The sequence below is a fragment of the Phalacrocorax aristotelis genome, chromosome 4, assembly GCF_949628215.1.
Source record: "Phalacrocorax aristotelis chromosome 4, bGulAri2.1, whole genome shotgun sequence".
NCBI lineage: Eukaryota > Metazoa > Chordata > Aves > Suliformes > Phalacrocoracidae > Phalacrocorax > Phalacrocorax aristotelis.
The window spans coordinates 44,186,921-44,207,448 of record NC_134279.1 but is presented as its reverse complement, the minus strand read 5'-3'; the positions used below and the strand labels follow the sequence as shown (position 1 = coordinate 44,207,448).

The window sequence follows — 20,528 nt, the reverse complement described above, 5'->3', positions numbered from 1 at the left end:
TTCTGCAACTGGCTGGGTTTCATAGTGAAGCATAATAGACTTTTGGAAGGATGGAGGTATGTGATCTCTGTAGATGCAGTTTTGATCTCTGCCAAAACTGTCAAAAAGAATTTCTGAGCCTGTGAAGAGGTTTGGAAGGGACCTCTTAGATCATCAAGCTGAAAGTAAACAATGAAGTTTCGTGTGTGTGTCATAGGAGTACAAATCTAAACGAGATATAAATGCAGCAAGGTATACATCTTCTTACAGCTTTCTGCTTCAAAGTTTATGTCAGGGAGTTCGTATGAAATAAGTATATGACTAAATTGAGAGGAAGTGTAAGTGTAAGTGCTGAGTGTTTGTTTGGAACAAAGATAAAATTACATGGCAACATGAGGCTTCTGGAATTAAGTTTTATTCAGGCATTTCTGAATTTGTTGCTATGTTTCCATATAATTATTTTGTAGGAAGCAACAGTGCCCTCATACAATAAAATTACTGGAGTTTATTTTGCTTCCATTTCTATCCATCTCTCTTTAGTTTCAGTACCTTTTAGATATGATTTCACTATCTCTGTCCCTAGGGACACTGAAGGAATCATACAATATTTCTTCAGGGGTATTAAAATATTTATACCGAAACTAAAACAAGAACAGTGTTTGAAATTCAATGAATTTCAATGGGACTAGTATCCATAAATTTTAAAAAGAGAGCAGTAACTGAAATCTTGATCTTATTAAAATAGTAGGATTTGGGTAACATTTTCAGTGGAAACAGGGTTTCAACCGGCTATGACCACCATGAAAGCAGTTGTGCTGTATACATACCATTTCAAAACACACTCTGAGATCTCTGCTTCCTGACATTGATCTGTGCAATAGATTTTAGAAAAAAATCTCTCCTGAAGGTTTGATGATTTGCTTACTTTGAGGGTTTATGATTCAGGAAAGCCATTACTGGCAATGAAATTCTTATAAAATCTGGCAAAAGTGTTTTGCCAGCCATGGTGCTGGTACAAGAAATTAACTGCTACAAAGTTTAAAGATTTATTTTTTCTTTCCCAGTGTGAACTGAGAATCGATTAGTTAACTTATATCTTCATGATTTGGTAGATGAAGTTCACTATCAGTTCCTTTTTGCTTTGGGTTTATGTGTTTGGCTTCTTACAGTGAAAACTGAACTGATCAGAGAAAGCAATTTTCACTACCAAGGTAACACATAGCATACTAAAGAACAAACTGTGGTACCTCTTTAAGATGCTGTACTGCTATTTCATAAATCTTTGGCTTGTCACGTAGCAGAATGCCATTTCAAAGGAGAAAGATCCCTTTGAATCTCAGGAGATAGAGCTCTGAATTTAATTCCTGGAGCGATCAGGCTCCTTAAGCATTTCTTGTAAGGTCTCTAAAGCAAAGAGGGAAGATTGTAATAGCAGAGAAATTTACCTAAAAAAATACTTTAGTCCTTCACCTGTGGTTTAAAAAAATTCACAATTTAATTCCATTATAACAATAATTTATAAGTTAACGCCTGCTATTGCTAGAAACTAATGACTTGTGCAAGGTTATTGCCCAGATTACATTTCTGTGGTATGCTTCACTGATATCAGTGATAGCAGCTTCCAGGGATAACTCACAGCTACCAAGTGATTCAACACAAAGTTTTGCATTTTATTTATTCTTACATGAAACAGGAAATTTCTGTTTCCTGCTGTCTTCTTGGTGTTGTGACATGAATTTGGGCATATCATTGGCCACTGAATCTTCAGCTGAAAGTGTCTGAAAGAGGAAAATTAAAGCCCTTCCTTTTCTAAAGTATATTTTGAAATGAGCATTTGATGAAATAAGCATTTGAATAACATTTTCTGAGATACTCAACCAAACAGATTCATGTTTTTAAGAGAGAATTCCTTCCATAAGCAAGCAGGCAATTTTAGGAAGGCAGCTCTTGTGACTCCCAGCAGCCATCATCTGACATATTTCTCCTGCTCTTACTCTATGCCCACGGCAGATTTTTTTAGAGGCTAATAAGCTCCATTTTTTTCCCTCTCTGCTATACCACTGCTTTGTATTATCTCAGTACAGATTTTTAAGCAAGCTTCTTAAGCAAGCAAGGCTACAGAGAGTTTCATCCCTACTACAGATCAGAAAAAAAGATATTAAATAGGAATTGTAATTCTTATAGTAGGGCTGACCTTTTTCCTCCATTTAGTGGTAATCACAGAGTAGGAAGATTCTTGAATCTGTGGGGAGCCCATTCTTAAAAACAGTTACTACGGTTGAGCAATATAACTATATCAAAGATTTATTTCTCCATTAAATTATTATGCATGTACTACACTGAAAGATGTACTAAATTTATTAAGTATTATTTAGGTCAGAAATTCTAGAATGAGACTTAAAAATAAGGCCTCAGACTTACCTGTTTTTAGCAAACTCACAGAATATAAGCTAGGAGGCTGGTTTTACCTTTAAAATACTTCTAGAATATAGTAAACTGAGAATTTAAAGGTGGTTCTGAGAACACACAGAGAACCTTCTTTCTTATTTCTTGCTCCTGCTTTAGAAACATTGAGTACAACCCTTTAGCTTGATAAATTAAGATCAGGCATAGCATTTTAGTTGGGAATTCATAGCCCTGAAGTGAATCTACATTTCCAAGTAATTTTCCAAGTAATTATTTGTCAATGAGTGCCTGGGGTTGAGACAGATGTTGTCTCATTAACTTTAACACTGTAATATGGAGAGAAAAAAAGAAAAAGAAAACAATAAAGGAACAGTAATGAGAAACAAATAAGAGTGTGTACAGAACAATATTTACTTGTATAGACTGTTTCCTCTGCAATAGATGGAATAGAATTTCCATTACATAAAGCAATGGACACACCAAAAAGTCTATGTAACATTTAAAGGTGTATATTTATTACAGACTTTGCTACCACTTTCTCTATTTTATCAGTTGTTTTTTTAGTAAGTGTGTTTTTGGGAAAGGTTGGAGAGGAAGACAACCATTATCTGTATGAATACTCTTTCAAAAATCTTTAAACATAAATTTGACACATCTGTTTCCCTTTTAAACTAGTTTGGTGTTGAGGGAGATGTTAAAATGATTCATAACTTACAAACTGGCAGGTAAAGCTGAAGTGTTGAGTACTAAATAAAGAAAATGATAGGAAGCAGATACCAAAAATATTAAACAGAATACGTCTATTCTTTGTTCCACTTTATCTTTTACTTTCCTGCATCCATCCTTCTAATAATTATTTTTAGTGCTCTAAATTCTCCAGCTTTTCAAACTACTGCTGAAAGACTCATCTACCTGGGGACAATATAGGAAAATTAATCTGAATTGAATTTTAAACTGGATTAATTAAACTACATTAAATCCCTATGTAAATACACTTCCTTAAAATTAAAATGGCTTTTATTTAATATTCTTTGGAAGTGAGTTAAAGTAAATCAAATTAATGTGTCTCTAATACTGCTTGAGAATGTCCATCCCATCCCTTCAAAGTAATAAAACTACCTCACCTAAAATTTAAACCTTATATTTTTTTGATTGGTTTTCTTGATTAGGTCCACATAGACTAGCCATCCTTCTAATAATTTTTACTTACTTTTGCAACCCTTTTGAGTCTGACCTTATTTGATTTCCATAAATAAAATCTGTGTTTCTATTAGGCTTTAACCTTTATCACCTGATGTGAGAGATCTTACATTAGAAATTAACTAGAAAATATTTTCCATTTTCCACTTATTTACTCTTTAAGATTTAATTTTAAGCAGAACGTGGACCAGCTTATTCAGCTTTCAAAAATAGCTCTTATTTCTTATTCTCAGAGTCAATGTTTTACTGTGGTAAGCAGCTACAAAAATGTTAGTGTGCTGAAATTTTTTTGTTTCAGTAATGTGTTTAGACACATCAGCATTTCTGAAGCCATCGAATCTTGAGGCTATTTGGATTCAACATTTAGAGGCTGTTTTACGTTCCACATTTAACCATGTAGCACCTTCATATCCTTTCCACAGCATAAAATTAAAAGGTAATCTGTTATTGATTAATGTGTCTGCTAGTTGTCTCAGGTTAGCAGAAGAGTAGTAAAGTAACATGCTTGCATATTTACAGAAGTTGGGTGTGCCAGCATAACTACCAGCCCTGAAGGCAAGTATTGTTCAATGCCTCCTACAAGCAGGTTGCTATACTCTTGAGGCTCATGGATAAAAATACCAAAACATGTAGCCTTTGGAGAATACATGTTACAAAGCATATAATTTAATGAGTAATTTAATATTAATACGGATAAGCACCCTAAGTTGTTCTGAATGATGAATGCCCTTGTACGTAGGCTCCAAATATGGCTCAATACAGTTTCAAAATGGCAAATATTTTGACTATTAGTTCAATGCAAAATGGATTTGCCAGTGAGCTTCTGTGGCAGCCACGGATAATGCCTCGTTTTTATTAAGACCCAGATTTTAAAAGCAAAAGCAAGCAAAGCCGATAGTGTTTCATTCTAAATTTTTGCATCATGACTGATAGTGAAAAGAACAGCCATGTTGCCTCTTGTCTTAACTGTGGAGTAGTAGTGATGGGAGAGAGTGAGAGACATACTTCACAAAGTACACAGCGCTCTGTACTTCTGATGTGGTGTTTTGTATCAATCATAGGCCCAAGAGTGACTGGAATGTGGAGTAAGCTTGCACTTTTGGAAGCATAGATGCTTGTTCTTCAGAAACATCATGTTAGTACTCCATCAAGCACTTTGACCAGATCATGAACTGATTATCAGACCAAAACTGTAATTTAAATACAGCAGAAACAGACAAAACCAGTCAGAAATGCATTTGTTACTTCTTTGCGGTTCCCTTTTTCCAATGGAGTATAAGTTAAGTTCTGACTTACCACTGGTTTTGTTTTTCCCCTTTTTACTGCAGTTTATTATGCTGACATACATCTTTATGTTGGCCTGGCTTGGCGTTACAGCTTTCACTTCTCTGCCTGTTTACATGTACTTCAATCTGTGGACCATTTGCCGAAATGCCACTGTAGTGGATGGAGCTAATCTCTGCTTGGATCTTCGCCAGTATGGTATGTGAATGAAAAGCACTAAAGATAAAGGAAGATTTCACAAAAGAAAGCATCACGTTGCTTTTTTTCCTTGCTCCTGAAACAAATTGTTTCAGTGTTTCTGAAACAACTGTTAAGCATCTCTTTCTATCCTTTTACCTGCCAGCCAAGGCAGTGAATTAGAGATGCACTGCATTTCCAGGCCTGACAAAATTGAATCAACATTGTTCATTCTCCCAGAGTACGGAAAATTTGGCCTGGGGCTTCTGCTCAGTCTCTTCTTTTGGAATTGCTGGAACTTGTCTAAAATGCTTAATTAGTCAATTATCTGGAGAATAACTCTTTAATCTTGTGGTGAGACACTGATTTGGAGATGGGAGATCCTAGATTATCATCTGTCTCTGCAAAGCCTAGAGGTGAATTGGGATAGGGCAAGATTCAATGCTTGCAAAAATTTTGATGAAGAGTGACAATACAAATAGTAACACTCTAAGATGCTGGTGGAGAGAGCGGGGCTAAAGCCTGAACTGTAGAGGTTAGGAGAAAATGGGGGTATACACATACATGTGTTTTAGAGAGATGGGAAATTTGGACAAAAAGGGTCTCTGAAATCTTCAAAAGCCTGAGAATTCTTGTGTTGGTGATGATAATTCAATTCCTTTTTGCCACAAGACTGATTTGAATCCAGATGTCTTGGCCTTGCTGGTTTCTCATCCCACAAAGCTTTGGGTAATTATGCTCTCATCTGGCAGTTTCCCGAGTCTTACTTTTGCCTTGGCCTAATATAAAACTGCAGTGTATTTCTAATCGTTATTTTGATACATAAAAAACCTGCTGTACTCTTTGGGAATTAAGCAGTTTGGTTCATATTAAACATTTCACTTAAGCTGAAACAAAATATTTCCATTCTTGTTTTCACGAGGGGGGGGGAAATTCTTTAATTTATTGATTCCTCCCCACCCCCAGCATGACAGCTAAGTTGAAAAAGCAATTATCTGTACAGATCTCAACAAGAGTATTAATTCTTCTTTCTATTACCTTTTATTTTGCTAATATTTATGCTTAATTTTTATTATTAATTCTATTTAAAATGTGCATAGAATACTAACATATAACATTTGTATTCTGTGAATGTATTTATTTTCTGTAAATTCAGTGTAAAAACTGCTGATTACTAATAGGAAAGAACAGTACCATTTTTCATGATAACTGAATTATAGCAGTTTTCTTCAAGCTAGTCTTTTATTTAGCATCTGGACATTAGCTAAAGGAAACAATATAGCAGACACTAGTTATTCTTCCTGATCGAGAAACTATTCTTACAATAAAGTATACATTTGGGTAATGCTTTTTCATAACTTGTGAAAGAAGCTCCGTACCAAATCAACATATCTGAAAACATTATATAGCACATTTCTCCACGTGAGGGTAGAGAATGTTTGCGAACAATATGGTAAGTGTATGTACTGGTTGTAAATACTTTTCTGGTGGTTTAATTATTGTGCTGATCAAAATCTGGAATGAATATGCTTTCAAAAATGGCTGAAAAATTATTACCTGCATGTTTCCTAATAGGGCTTTTACTAAATAGATTATGTGTTAATTTTGTGATGACTGAAATTATCACAAATCATAGACTGGTTTGGGTTGGAAGGGTCCTTAAAGATCATCTGGTTCCAACCCTCCTGCCCCAGGCTGGACACCGTCCACTAGACCAGGTTGCTCAAAGGCCCATCCAACCTGGCCTTGAACACTTCCAGGGAGAGTGCATCCACAATTTCTCTGGGCAACCTGTCCCAGTGCCTCACCGCCTTTATGGTAAATAATTTCTTTGTGACATCTAATCTAAGTCTACCCTCTTTCAGTTTAAAACTGTTACCCCTTGTTCTATTCCTACACTCCTTGAAAAAGAGTCCTTTCCCCAACTTTCCTGTAGGCCCCTTTGAAGTACTGGAAGGCCACTGTAAAGTGTCTCTATAGCCTTCTCTTCTCTAGGCTAAACAACCTCATCTCTCTCAGGCTGTCCTCATAGAGGAGATGCTCCATCCACCTGGTCATCAACAAAAATTGATTTTGTTGTTAAAAGTGTTCACAAATAAGGCAAGAATTTGTAGTTCTTAGCTTTTCTGGCTCATATGAAGTAAGCTGCCATGTATTAGGAATACTAAATGCTGTGAATATTTATTCTGCTCCAGGTATTGTAACTATTGGAGAGGAAAAGAAGGTTTGCACCACATCAGAAAGTTTCATCAAGATGTGTGACTCTAATGAGGTGAATAAATGTGATAATATTTTTGGCAAATTCATAATATGTGTTATAGCAGAAAGTAACTGATGTGTATTTTCTTCTTATTCTTAATGCTCTAATTCTGGCTATGGTGATGAAATAAAACCCCAGTGGAAAATACAGTCAGCGAGAACTTTTTCTAGTCTTTTACCATGTACCAAATTTTGTCAGTGCAATTTCTCCAGCCATTTGTTTTGTAAATACACTTGTGTTTTTTTTAAGAATTCCATTGTCGTGTATATTTTTACTGAGATGTTTTTGAAAGCTAATGCACTTGCTGAACAGTGAATAAGTCTATATAAAAAATCACTCTTTGAAGATCTTATGATTACTATTGTGACAGGAGAGTAAAGATTTCAAATGGGTTTGACCAAATCTTTCAGTGTGTTAGGATAATAACTCCTACTACATTTTTCTTTGTAGTTTTCCCTTAGGCAAAGGACATCTATTTCAGTGCAGCTGAGGTTTTTGGTTTTGTTTTTAATGATCAGGGATGAAGATAGGAGAAACAAAATTACATCTAAAACAGAGAGGCTAAAATCTTGTTCCCTTTGAAGTCAGAGGGTTCTTTGCTACATGTTTCACTAGTTTGTACTATGTTTGAATAAATCTTCTTAGACTGAAGGTACACAATCTGCCTTTATACCAAAACTATCTAAGAAAATGCAACCCTTGCTGTGCAGTCAACACTCAGGCTGCTGTGTAAACAAGATCACTGAAATTAAAAACTAATGTAATCATTTGGTTTGGGATGAGGTGAGGAAGACAGTTAACTTGGATTATTTAAGTAACCTGGTGAACAAATTTTATTGGCAAATTTGGAAGTAAATCAACATATGAGGATGGAAATCTACAGCTAATAAGGGAAATGGGGTTTTCTTAGGCTGTCTCTGCCACTGCAGATATTTACAGATCTTGTAAGGTAGTATTGTAACTGTTAAAAAAAAAAGTGCTGGACTGTTTATTTTTAAATAATTGGGATTTTAATATTTTATAATTTAAATACAATATTTTAAAATAGAATTATGCTTTATGCCTGATATGAGTATCGTAACAAAACAGGCACAAGCACAATGTCATGTAGTGATGTAAATCTTTTGGGAAAAGTAGTAGTAATCATTGCTTTTGTAGAAGGGTGGTAGCAGGTAGGTAGTTATTTGCTCTACATTATTCAGACTTTTTTGTTCAGTTTCTGCTTAGTGTACTACCTTGAAAGTCCCTTTATTTGTTCCCCTTTGCAGCTAAACATGACATTCCACTTGTTCATTGTGGCACTTGCTGGAGCTGGAGCGGCAGTCATTGCTATGGTAAGCTACCCAACCCTGTGTACTTCCTTCGTCAATGTGAATTGCTAACACATTCTGGTTGTTACTTAGTATTGGTTATTCAATTTCCATATTATCACTCAATGCTATTACTAAAATATAATTCTGTAATTCAATATTCCCTCATCTTTTTTTAAAACATGTTGATGGATTCCTTTTGAAATATAATATAATGATTACTTGTTTGAATAAAAAAGATGACATTTGAGTATATGCTAAGAATTTTTACTATTCTCGTACTGTGTTCAGACAAGAGTCTGAACTCACATTTGTCTCATGACCATAGTAGTATCCTTTTATGGTCTATGCTTTTCTGGGTATTCACAGGCTTGTCATGCTGCTATTTTAGGAGCAGACTCTTCTTGTTGTTTCTGTGCATATATGTGAATGCATCAGTTTTTTTGTCAGGACTAATTTTTGCTTTATTTATAAGGAAGGTTACTTTGAATTTGATGACATTTTCCCAATGAGAATGTTCCAATGAAAAAAAAAGTGTATGAACTAGGGCTCTGCTCTTCTGCCTTTTGTCTGTTGTGTCTGCTTAAACATAAAGAAATTTTTGGAGTGAGGATTCTGAACCAGTGTAGGCTTGTATGATACACACTGGAATACAAGATGAAAAATGACTGTTCCTTGGTACTGATGCATTCCATAAGAAAAGTGTTATTGATGGTGATTACTGTTACCATTGCTACTAGTTATTTTTCATTGAATCCTAGGACCATAAATTTTTGTTCTCCTTAGAATTACAGAAAAAAAGGAGAAACAGAGAATATTTGATGAAGCTAGTATTCCTGTTGCATTAGTGATTTTTTTTTGTTCTTCTCTGCCATTTTTCCTGTGTTACATGACACCCTGCCAACACAGTAGAGAGAGCTAAATGAAAGATAGGTACTTTCAATGTAAGTTTTGTTTCAAGACCACAAATAATAATAGTAGAATATAATTAATCTTAATAATTTAATTCATTTTCCAAATGGAGACTTTTCTGCTTCCAGCTGAAAAAAATGGTGACCAAATATCAATTATTATAATATATTTATTAGTGTTAGGAAAGTATATCCAAGAGATATAGTTCTCTAGTGCATTATTGTTTTGAAGTATATTCACAGAATCATAGAATCGTTAAGGTTGGAAAAAATCTCTAACATTATCAAGTCCAACCGTCAACCCAACGGTACCATGTCTCCTAAACCGTGCCCTGAAGTGCCACATCTACATGTCTTTCAAATACCTCCAGGAATGGTGATTCCACCACCTCTCTGGGCAGCCCATTCCAATGCCTGACCACTCTTGCAGTGAAGAAATTTTTTCTAATATCCAATCTAAACCTCCCCTGATGCAGCTTGAAGCCATTTCCTCTCTTTCTATCGATAGTAACCTGGGAGAAGAGACCAGTAATTATCAGTAATTATCAATGGCTAATTTGTTCAGATAACAATTCAGCATTTCAAAGAAGAGTTTTGAAACAAAATAACTACCAAAAGATTTCAGTGAAAACAAACACATCTTCAGTGGAAGCAAATTAAGTAGGTACATTGAGCCACGTAGTTTAAATACATGATACTTTCAACAAAGTTTAAAAAAAACCCTTCAAAGCTCACAGTACCATATCAAAGATGCCATAGATGTGTTACACCAAGCACTAATCCACTAGGAATTCACTTTGATGGCTTACATTTATTCACACATTTTTGAAGGGTTACCCAAACCCCAACTATGCTTTTTATTGGATTTTGTGACTGCACAGAGCAGGCATGATAACACTCCAGCTGTTTCAACAGAAATAAATGTTAGGATCTAAGTGTTAGTAAATTTTTTATTGTCCAAATGCTGGTGAATGTACACTTTATGAAATGTTTGCAACTGTATGTCCTATATTTCAATTTTGTAATTAAATTATTTGTTTTTAACCAACCACGGTGATGTTAGGTTCCTGGTTAAGACTAGCACATTCCACTCTGATGGTGGTAATTTTTAAAACCAGCATACCAGACCCTATTTATAGGTTGAGCGATGTGCTTCACACTTGACTGAGTAGCTCAAAGACCAATGACAAGACTGAGGGAAAGTTCAGAATTTTGTGGTTGGACAAGCAGATATTACAGGTTCTCTTTCTTTAAGGGACATTTGCTTTCCCAAGGGAGAAGTAATTTTGGGAAGGGAAATGAATTTTGCGTCCTAAATATGTCATACAGAAGGAAGAAAGAGTCTTTTTTTTCCCCAGAGCCTACACTCAAATTAGAAGAGGGTGGTAAGATATCAGCAATGGGCTAGGGTGAGGAACAAAGTGTGAAGAAGCCATTTAAGTCACTGGAGGACCAGTGCCCTTCCCTATATATGCTTTTGCAAGAATAATCACAAATAGGATTTAATGAAATTAGTCTTTGTATATATCCACAAGAGTAGCAGATCTCCATATTAGTGAAATTTAAAAAGACTTCTTAACAGAAGATGAGATTAAAATACCAGTCCTTTACAAAAGAGAAAGCTTATGAATTTACTGCACTTTTAAAAGATTTCTTGCAAACAGTTACTTTAAACTAGAATAATCTATCTGACTAAAGTAGTAAGTATTTTGTATTTGTTACCAGCCAGTAATAGTAGTGCATCATCAATGAGACTGCTGGTTAACTGAACTGGTAAAATCTGCTCTTTTAGATTACATTTTAAGTCATGACACTGATATACTCCACTCTATCATTACTTCTGAATTTGTGAATATTTGCAAGAGCCAGATTATTTAATATATGCATATTTCTTTAACTCTTTTAATGTCAATATTTGTCATGAAATTCACCAAAGAAATAAGCTTGTTCAGAAACACTAAGACCACCTGTCACCAGGATACTTTTCATTAATATGTACTTTTAAAAAACATTTTAGAAAAGTGTAGTCATTTTTTGCAAAAACCACAAAAAAATTATTTATAAATGCTTGCAAACCCATTTGGTCACAAGTCATAATTTTCCCATATCTACTACTTTAATTTCTCTCTTGGTCTCAGATTTGTATATGAATGTTAGAAATTTTTTTTCACAATTCACTAGCTACCTCTTTAATCTCCAAAGGACAACAGTGTTTTGAGGTTCAGAAAGAAAATCGGCCTACAAGTTAGGATTGATTTATAGAAAAACTCGTGTATTTTTTACAGTATATGTCAGGGAAAACTTTACCTAGTAGAATTATCTAGTAGTACTTAGTAGAATTATTTATGTTGTAGATGCTTTTTGTGAGTCTTGAGCACAGAAAAAAATAGCCAGGATTTTGAATAATACTTAATTTGGATTATGTATGATTCTGAGCGTTACCATTCTTTCTTATGCCTGAATGGTTAATATATTGATACAGAAATAATCATTGACGTAATATATATTAGTTTTACTGTTTTCAGTGTTGTGTCAGATAAAAACAGAAGACACAAAGTTGTTTAAATGTAAACTCTGCTATCCCAAAGGCTAGCAAGCATCCTGCCTGTGCTGTTTTCCCAAAACCACTACAGCAAAACTGAATTACATGATACTGTTTGCCTTCTCAAAAGTTACCAAGTGAGCAGTACTCTTCTGCCTGAACTTCCACAGACGTTATGTCTTGTAAGATGGAGATGCAATCAGTTCTCCTGAAAGAAGAACAGGGGAAACGTGTAAGTGGTCTAGTTTCTCTCCCCCAGTAGTATTGTGTTCTTCTGCAGGATACTAGATGCATGTAAAGGAGGAACAAAAGTTATTTAGACTCCCACCCTGCTAAGATAATGACATGTCCCAAAAGGAAAACAAAACCAAAACAAAACTAAATCCCTTCCTAGCCTAGATGCAATTCTACAGTTTTGAAAGACTGAAGCATACTTTCACCATATGAAGAAATCTAAACAGGAATGCTTCACAGAGTATGGAAAGATCCTGCACTCTCTTGCATATGTCTGTAATCAAAACATCCTAAGGCAGACTGTGGCAGCAGCCCTGCTTCAATTTGAGTAAGCCTTGACAGGGCCGCACTGGCTTCAGGCTCTTTGGGCCATGGAAGAGTGAAATGCAATTAGGCAGTCTCTTAGAGATGACCTTCTTAGTGTGTTATCTAGGAACTTGGTGCTAAACAAAAAAAACAAAGGTGGTGGGACTGTTAAACATATATGTCATTATATAATATGGGTATGTATTTGAGTTTATATTAATTTTATAAGCTAAAGTAGCTGCTTCCAGGAAAGTCATCCTACTTGTAGTGAATGTGAACTCCAAGAGTTTTCAACAGTTATGCCAGAGGTTTGGTTCTGTAACTTTTTAAGGAAGAGATGGGTGAAGAATGGGAGTTCAGTGAAGGTCAGACTGTGGCCAATGTACCTTCAGAATAGTTTGTCTATTTTTTTAGCAGAAGAAAAATGTCAAGTGAAACTGCAAGACAATAGGTTTATATTTGTCTCTTACTGCGTCATTACCAAATACTTTGTGAGGATAAGGAATGTGCCTATATGGTCCCATTTTCATCACATATTCTTCAGTTGCAAGGTTTTCTGGCAGATGGGTTTTAAAAGGTCAGGAAGATGCAAGTACACTGCTCAAATACCCCCAGTTCTAGGATTCTCATGTCTACAATCTGTTTAAGATTCAGATTTCATTTTCTAATTGAAATCTTACACTCAAAGGACCAGCACTGGTGTTTTCAGTGGATGCAAATTGTAATTGTCTGAGATGACAGAATTATTATGATTACAAACCTCTTTCCTTTGATCTTTCTCAAGAGTTTTACTGTAGAGGAAATTTAAGGCATTTAGTTCAGTGCAATGGCAATTCAGCATTAGTGTCTCATTTGATCGAAATGCCTGATCCAGAGACTACTCATGGTGAAAGCTTTTGGAACAGCTGAGTTAGATACAGAGCGTTTCTTTTTCCTGTGTGCTAAATTATGATGAGAAAGTGTCCCAGAGTAACAGAGTACATGCTGCCATCTCCAGCACTTGCGCTATCATCACAGGTTGTGCTGCTAGTATTGTACTGTAGATATTAAGAAACTCCTTAAGATTTGTAGAAATACTGCTATCTGTACTCTTTTTTCCTAGAGGAAAGATACTCTGAACACTTCTTCCTGTTTCGTGGCTCCTCAACTCAAACTGTGTTCTTCAGATAGGGCTTAACTGGGTGAAAGCTTCCATAAACTACCAGGACAAAAAAGACACCGAAAATAACTGGCCCTTTGAAGGGTTTCAGAATGCTTTCCTTGATCTTAATCATCCAGATTAAGAAACGTACATTAGCCTGCACTAATCGGCAACAATTGCCACCAAACATTTGTGGAAAAAGCCAACATTGGCATTTCCAAAAAAGAAAGAACATATTAAATTGGTTTAGTTCATTTAGTATGAATATAAGATACTCATTTATATACAGCAGTCCCATACAAACAGGAGAATTTGCTTAATCTCAAGGTGTTTTTAAGATTACTTTATTCCATTTTCCACTAATTGAATCCTAGTTTAGTTTCTTGATTTCCTAGGGGGGGTGGAATTTTTTTTATTTCAGGAAACTAGCTGTGGCTTCTGAGGCTGATTATCATAAGTAGATGTTTTCATCAGAATGTATCAGAAAACCTGCTAGGGGAGGAATAAATGTCCAGAGAGCCCTAGAACAAATACTGTAACTGAACATTTTTATCTTCTGGCTGAAGAGAGAGCCAACAAAGCATGTCCTAAGGTGAGAGGGGAACAAGTTTTGAGAAGGTCAGAGGCTCCCTCCAAGCAGGTCCAGCAGACTGAAGGTAGGACATTTGAGGTCCATCTTCAAAAGGAAAACTTTCAAAGTCTGCCAATGTCTTGAAAGGCCTAGACCTGGGAAGATGAAGTGGACAGGAGAGCAGTTCTTTGCTCTGGCAGGCTGCCAAAGTAGACTGTTGATGGCCACAAGTGTGAAGACTAAGCAAACTAACTCCAAAAGGGACTGAACGCAGATACCATGTGACTGCCTCTGAAGGAAGAGTTTTGAATAAAGTATTTTTGGCAGCAGTTCCTTGGAGGCGTCAGCTTCATTCCTTGTATTGGCATCATGTTAGAATTTATCACTTCTTTGATCATTCATTGCCACTATTCACAAGACTGGACATCTACTGGTGGTTAAGCTCAGTCACTGGTAGCTCTACCAGTGATTCCTATAATCCACTAAGCTCCCTCTCAAAGTAAATTAGGGTGTTTTACATCCCTTATTTGTAATGGAAAACATTTGCAGGTGTAGTTTTTCTATTTTGGATGCCTTTCAGATTAAATTTATTCAAAGCCACATGAAAAATTTTTGTCCATGCGACAATACTGCCAATATCCTTTAACTGGTGTTTAATCCTCAGATGCATTCAGAGACATTCTGTCCTCCCCCTGTGCTAACATAAATAAACCAAGCTCTTTGGGAGCATCTCATCAGAGCTCATCCAGTGATTTGTATTGGCTCAAGTGAGTCAGGTCCCATATCCAAAACCCACCAATAAGTTGTGTAGTAATCACAGGCTTTGTGTTATTTTCCCCTTCTTCTCAGATAATATTTTTTTCTTTTGATGGAACACTTGGAAAGCTCTCAATTCTGTTTTTAAATAAATAAATATATAAACAAATAAATGTATTTTTACATTTGCAAAAATGTACATGGAACATGAACATTGTTTCTGCTCCATTCAAGATGTATACAGAAGCAGTCTTTCAAAATCATACAAATCACCGTTTCTGTTTTCTATGCATTTTAAAGAATTACATAAATAAGTTGTGGTATCACTAATATAGCAGTGAAATAAAATAACTACATTAAATGGTAACAGGCATGCACCCTCTTAAGACCTCAAGTTTATTTGTAACTATATTTTGTCACATTTTGCCTAGCTGAATGTATTTTTCAATTTTTGACAGATTTTTCCCAAATTAACTGGTTTTGACAAAATGGCTAGAATTGTAGATGAAAGGAAAAAATCATGACTAAATGGAAATCTAATGCTAACTTTAACAAGAAAGGAAAAGCAAATCTTTCTGTAATCATATTAGATATGTAATTGTAAGACTACAGATGTGTCTATGGCATATTTCTATCTTAAGCACCGCTTTAACAAATAGTGATCCAATGGGGAAAAGTCTACAAGAAATAACCAGAAGGCATTTTTCCACATAGATTCGCAGACTAGCTGACATAGTAAAGCAGGGATGATTTGTTGATTTTTCATTTCTTTTAATGTTTTTTATAGCCATTGCTAAAACCTGCTAGACACGGTAACAGTAACAGCTGTGAGCTGAGTAATTTGAGTCCAAGCTCAAGCTTGAACTTCACGTCGTATTGCTGTACTACTTTTTGACCTAACAATGCTTAGTTCCTTCTGATGAAAACCCAGTCTCTATGCTATAGTTTTTAAGTTTGAACTTGCTCTATTCTGACTAGTTCTGTTGGTTTCTAACTCCGTGTTGTCTCTCCTACAGGTCCATTATCTCATGGTCTTGTCTGCCAACTGGGCCTATGTGAAAGATGCTTGCAGAATGCAAAAATATGAGGATATTAAATCAAAGGAGGAGCAAGAGCTTCATGATATTCATTCTACTCGCTCTAAAGAGCGGCTCAATGCTTACACATAAAAGAAAGCTTGTCTTACTTTCTAACATGTGAATGCTTTGTTGTGTAACTAAAGTTCATCCAACCATTTTAAAAACAATTGAAAGTGCTTCTCACAAAAGATAGTTTGGGTGACTTACATATCACCCATGTACAATTCTTGGTAGTCTAGCACTTGGTTTCTTAGTTAGTTCTTACTTTGTGTGACCATTCTCTACCACAAAGCTCCTAAATAGCCTTTCCTGACTCCTTTTAAGCTAATTAGTTCTGTTAGATCCAGGTTACTAAACTATTGTCAAATACAAATATGTGTTTGATTTTTTTAATCACTTTGTATGTGTTATGCATAACACCTTTTGCATTGTTTCTTATATGTTTTTGGGAAAAAAAAGTAGCTTTTTATACTTTTTAGTTTTGAGTTCAATAACTACTTTAACTACAGGTATACTTCAAAGGGACCATTGTACATGATGTACAATATATAAAGAAAACACTCTGATGACTTTCCTTTATATTTGGAAAACGTGCCAGATGGACCCTGATCAACTTGAATGAAGGTCCTAAGAACGTTTTAAACAATCAAAGGTGCAATTTCTAAATTTGTAATAGTGGGTAAAAAAAAAAAGAAAAAAAAAGAGAAAAAAGAAAAAAGAAAAAAAAAAAGGAAAAAAAGTGCTTCTTATCTTTGTTAACATTGTATTATTATTGATGTTTTTAAAGAATATTCTCCTGTTCCAAGTTCCATGGGTGATAATTCCTGTTTGTATTGTGAGCATGCAGACCGTGGTGCTAACAATGCATGGCCACTTGCCTTTTGAAGGAATTCAATACCACGGCTACCTGTTAAAGAGTTACAGTATATAGACAATTGTTAATTAAGTGATATAGTTATCCATAGTTTTTTACAGAATGATCTCTCTTTAATTCAATGATGGTTATGCTAAATTGGAGCTGTTCATGTGATGATGTAAGAAATTACTGCTTAGCTACATTTATGAAAGTAATATATCAAAAATACAGTTGACCGTAGGAGTCAGATGTCTTTTTACCTGCTTTAAAAATTTAAATGGATTGCACCTGTCTGAACTGTAAAAGATATATTAAAGGAGACTTCCATAAATGTTATAGCTTGGCTTCTAGCTTTCCTATACATATTGGTTTACCTGTATTACGTTAAAGTAAGGTGAAAGACCGCTACAGAGCTTATTATTTGAAAGTGTAGTAATATATTTGAACCTTTATTTTAATAGGAAAATGTTATCAGAAAGATAGGTCATCTTAATTCAAAAGAATTACCTGTATCAAAAACAAAACAAAAACCCTATTTAAGAAAAGTCAGTATTATTGGACCAAATTTGGTGGAGTTTTCTTTTTTTGCCTATTTCTAATGCTACAAGAATGCTGTAAAGTGTCTCTTAAAGTGATGTAGCCTGACAAGAAATTTTTGTCAGTGTTAAAAATCTTAGGTAGTTTTGCGCACTTATTGGACCATTGTGAATTCTCTCTCAGTGTAAGTGCATTTCTAATAAAACTTCTTGAGTAAAACTCTTCTTTGTACTATTACTAGTCATGCATCATCAGTAATTTTTAACAATTCTTGTAGTAAGTAGAGGGTAATACTATAGTTATTTGTGGCATGATAATGCATTAAGTAGTATTAGTTGATTGATTTTTTCTTTTTCTTATGTTTTGCTTGTTTGCTTTTTTGGTTGTGGGTTTTTTTTTGTTGTTTTTGTTTTGGAGGGTTTTTTTTTACTTTTTGTTTGGTTTTTTTGGTTTTTTTTTATAACTTAGGCTGTCCTTCGGGGTCAACAGTTTTCTGATAATGTGCAGTACCGGTATTACAGTTCTGCAAAAAGTATTAGGAACCTCTTTTGGATTCTATATTGTAGTGTTTCAGTTTTGTGTCTTAAAACGTTTGTGCTGATTTTTAAAACTATGTCTTTTAAACTCATGTAATGATGTTAATGCTTTTGGCTCTTCTCTGGTATTAGAGTTTGTATTTTCACAAAGAATGCTTTGTAGCAGGCATTACGATTAATCTGTTTTGTACATAAATGTGCCAACAGCTTGATGGTGGCGTTTTTGAAATGTAGAACAAAGTGCTTGCAAAAATGTAATAAACACACTTGTGTACTTTGTGTACTTATTAATTGGTTGTGTTGCGTCATTTTTTCTTTGCCTATACAGGACAAATCATTATAACCAGAAATGGAAGAAGCTTTTTCTTTCAATTGTCCATCCTATTGGAGGACTGTTCTCAATGCTATGCATTTTTTGCACAACCTACCCTAAGATGTTCAAGGAGATAGTGCTTTTAGCAGAAATTATGAGAACAAAGAGTAACATTTAAAGAATAATAATCTGGAGATGTTATATTAATTATAGAATATGTCTTTGCTAAATCTGTGACAAAATATTCTTATACAATGAATAATTTAAAAAAAAGTATCCAAACTCTAAGGAGTGGTATTCTTATCCCCTTTCATGACACAGTTTCCTCTGGCTGTATCTTTCCAAATCACACACAGGTAAAAGCACAGTGTGCAGCCTTCCCATGGTTAGAAATTGTGCCTCAGTTTTGGGTAGTTTGTTCCACTGAATTAACACTGGTCACTGCCCATGTGCAGATTACTTCAAATATGTCACTTAAACAACATTTAGTATCAGAAATTATATATCCTAAGAGAGTAAAATAATTTCTAAGAGCAGAATTTCAAAGTCTAGGAAGAGCAAGGTAGCATGAGCCATTCTTGCTATATTTTTAACATATTACTCAAGAGAACAACTGGGCAAGGTTCACATTACTGTGGTGTCATTGGAAAAAGCTCAACAGAAGCTGGTCTGATGTAAGTTTGAATGCTGCTGAGGATACTGATACTTGGAGTTCATGCTTTAAAACCTTGATAGCAATACTACATTTCTTATGTGCATGTAAAATAATTTAAATGGTTAAGAGAAATCTATAGCTGTGCCAATTAATGTGATATCACTAAGGAAAATTAATTAAAATACAGTTTCACAATGTGTTTGTTTCTCAGTTAACTAGCTGTTACATAGCAGTTTGTGTGCTCTCGGTGAGAACACGTGCTGTAATGGCAAACAATTTTTCATCAGCAGCACAAGCCGAGGGAGTAGAGGAGCTTCCCACAACACATCAGTCATAACTGATTCACTTCAACGTTGATGCATATTTGGTTTATTGCAGACTCTTCTCTGTTTGTTGACAGCCTAAGCTGATTTATCCTGAGGTAGGTTGCATGGATCTTGATTTCTACAGACTCTTCTGTGCTTAGCCTGAACCTGTGACAACTGGGCTTTTCAGAAACAAGAAAACCAATTGTGACTCAGTATCTCTGGTGCAGTTTTTTGCTGCACAGAAGGGTGTAGTTCAATGAAAATTCCAATGTAAGAATTTTCTCACCCTAGATCCTCAGTTTTGCATTTTCGTCACAATTTACCCTGCCTCATCAATAGTGCTAATATCATGTAACAAAACATACCATGTTTGAGTTAGAAATCCTTCCCACTTGCTTTCCCCTACCCACATCAACTCATTTTTTAGCACAAGGTTGGTTTATCCCTCAGCAGGACCCTATCAGCATTTTCAGCACAACCACACAAACCATTTAATCAGTATGATTCAGGCAATAGTGAAGTGCACTGCAGACGTTGGGATGTGTGCCCACAGCAGGGGAGAAGAGAATGGGAATTTTTAAGCCAGCCTCATTCCTGAGGCCAGTGTACCATAGAGTTGGGTGGCATAGTTAAAAGCAGGAGGCACTGAAATGATTTGTTAATTTCATGTGTCTAAATAGTTAATGATGGTAATTTTTTTTTGTCACAGGAGCTAAAATAAAATAAGATTTCTATTATAATTGGAAATATATAAATTAATTGGTTTTAATAATATATGCAACTATTACTCTTGACCTAGTGAGGTTATTTAAATTGTAATATGTATGCACTGATCGTAAATATTTGTTGAACATGACCATGGTTGCAATTCACCTTCAGATGGTAGAGTAGATTTTAGGACACAACATTTCTGTGCTGTACTTCCTATAATAATCAATGGGAAAAGTTTATAGAGTTCTTTCCATCATTAAGATCCAATGCATTTTCAATTATTCAGTTCTGGGCTAACACAAATATTAATATAGCTGCTTTTCTGAAGAACACAGCTCAATTCAGCTAAGCCATAAAAGAGCAAACTATAATGTGTTTCACCTCAGGAGGGGAAAGGTGGTGTTTATACAAGCTCTTTCTTAAAAAAGCAACATTTTATTTCCATTCCATTGCACA

The 20,528-nt window shown here is 35.1% G+C and overlaps 1 protein-coding gene across 2 annotated transcripts in view; it reads left to right on the top strand.

Annotated features, from left to right (window-relative positions):
- Positions 1-18,376, top strand: part of GPM6A (glycoprotein M6A) — a 129,278-nt gene extending 110,902 nt beyond the window's left edge. For both annotated transcript variants that reach the window (XM_075091163.1, XM_075091164.1), the window contains exons 4-7: positions 4,914-5,067; positions 7,242-7,318; positions 8,575-8,640; positions 16,094-18,376. In XM_075091163.1, coding sequence (XP_074947264.1) covers positions 4,914-5,067; positions 7,242-7,318; positions 8,575-8,640; positions 16,094-16,246 — 450 coding nt within the window. In that variant the 3' untranslated portion in view covers positions 16,247-18,376. The remainder of the gene's footprint in view (positions 1-4,913; positions 5,068-7,241; positions 7,319-8,574; positions 8,641-16,093) is intronic.
- The last annotated feature ends 2,152 nt before the right edge of the window (positions 18,377-20,528 follow it).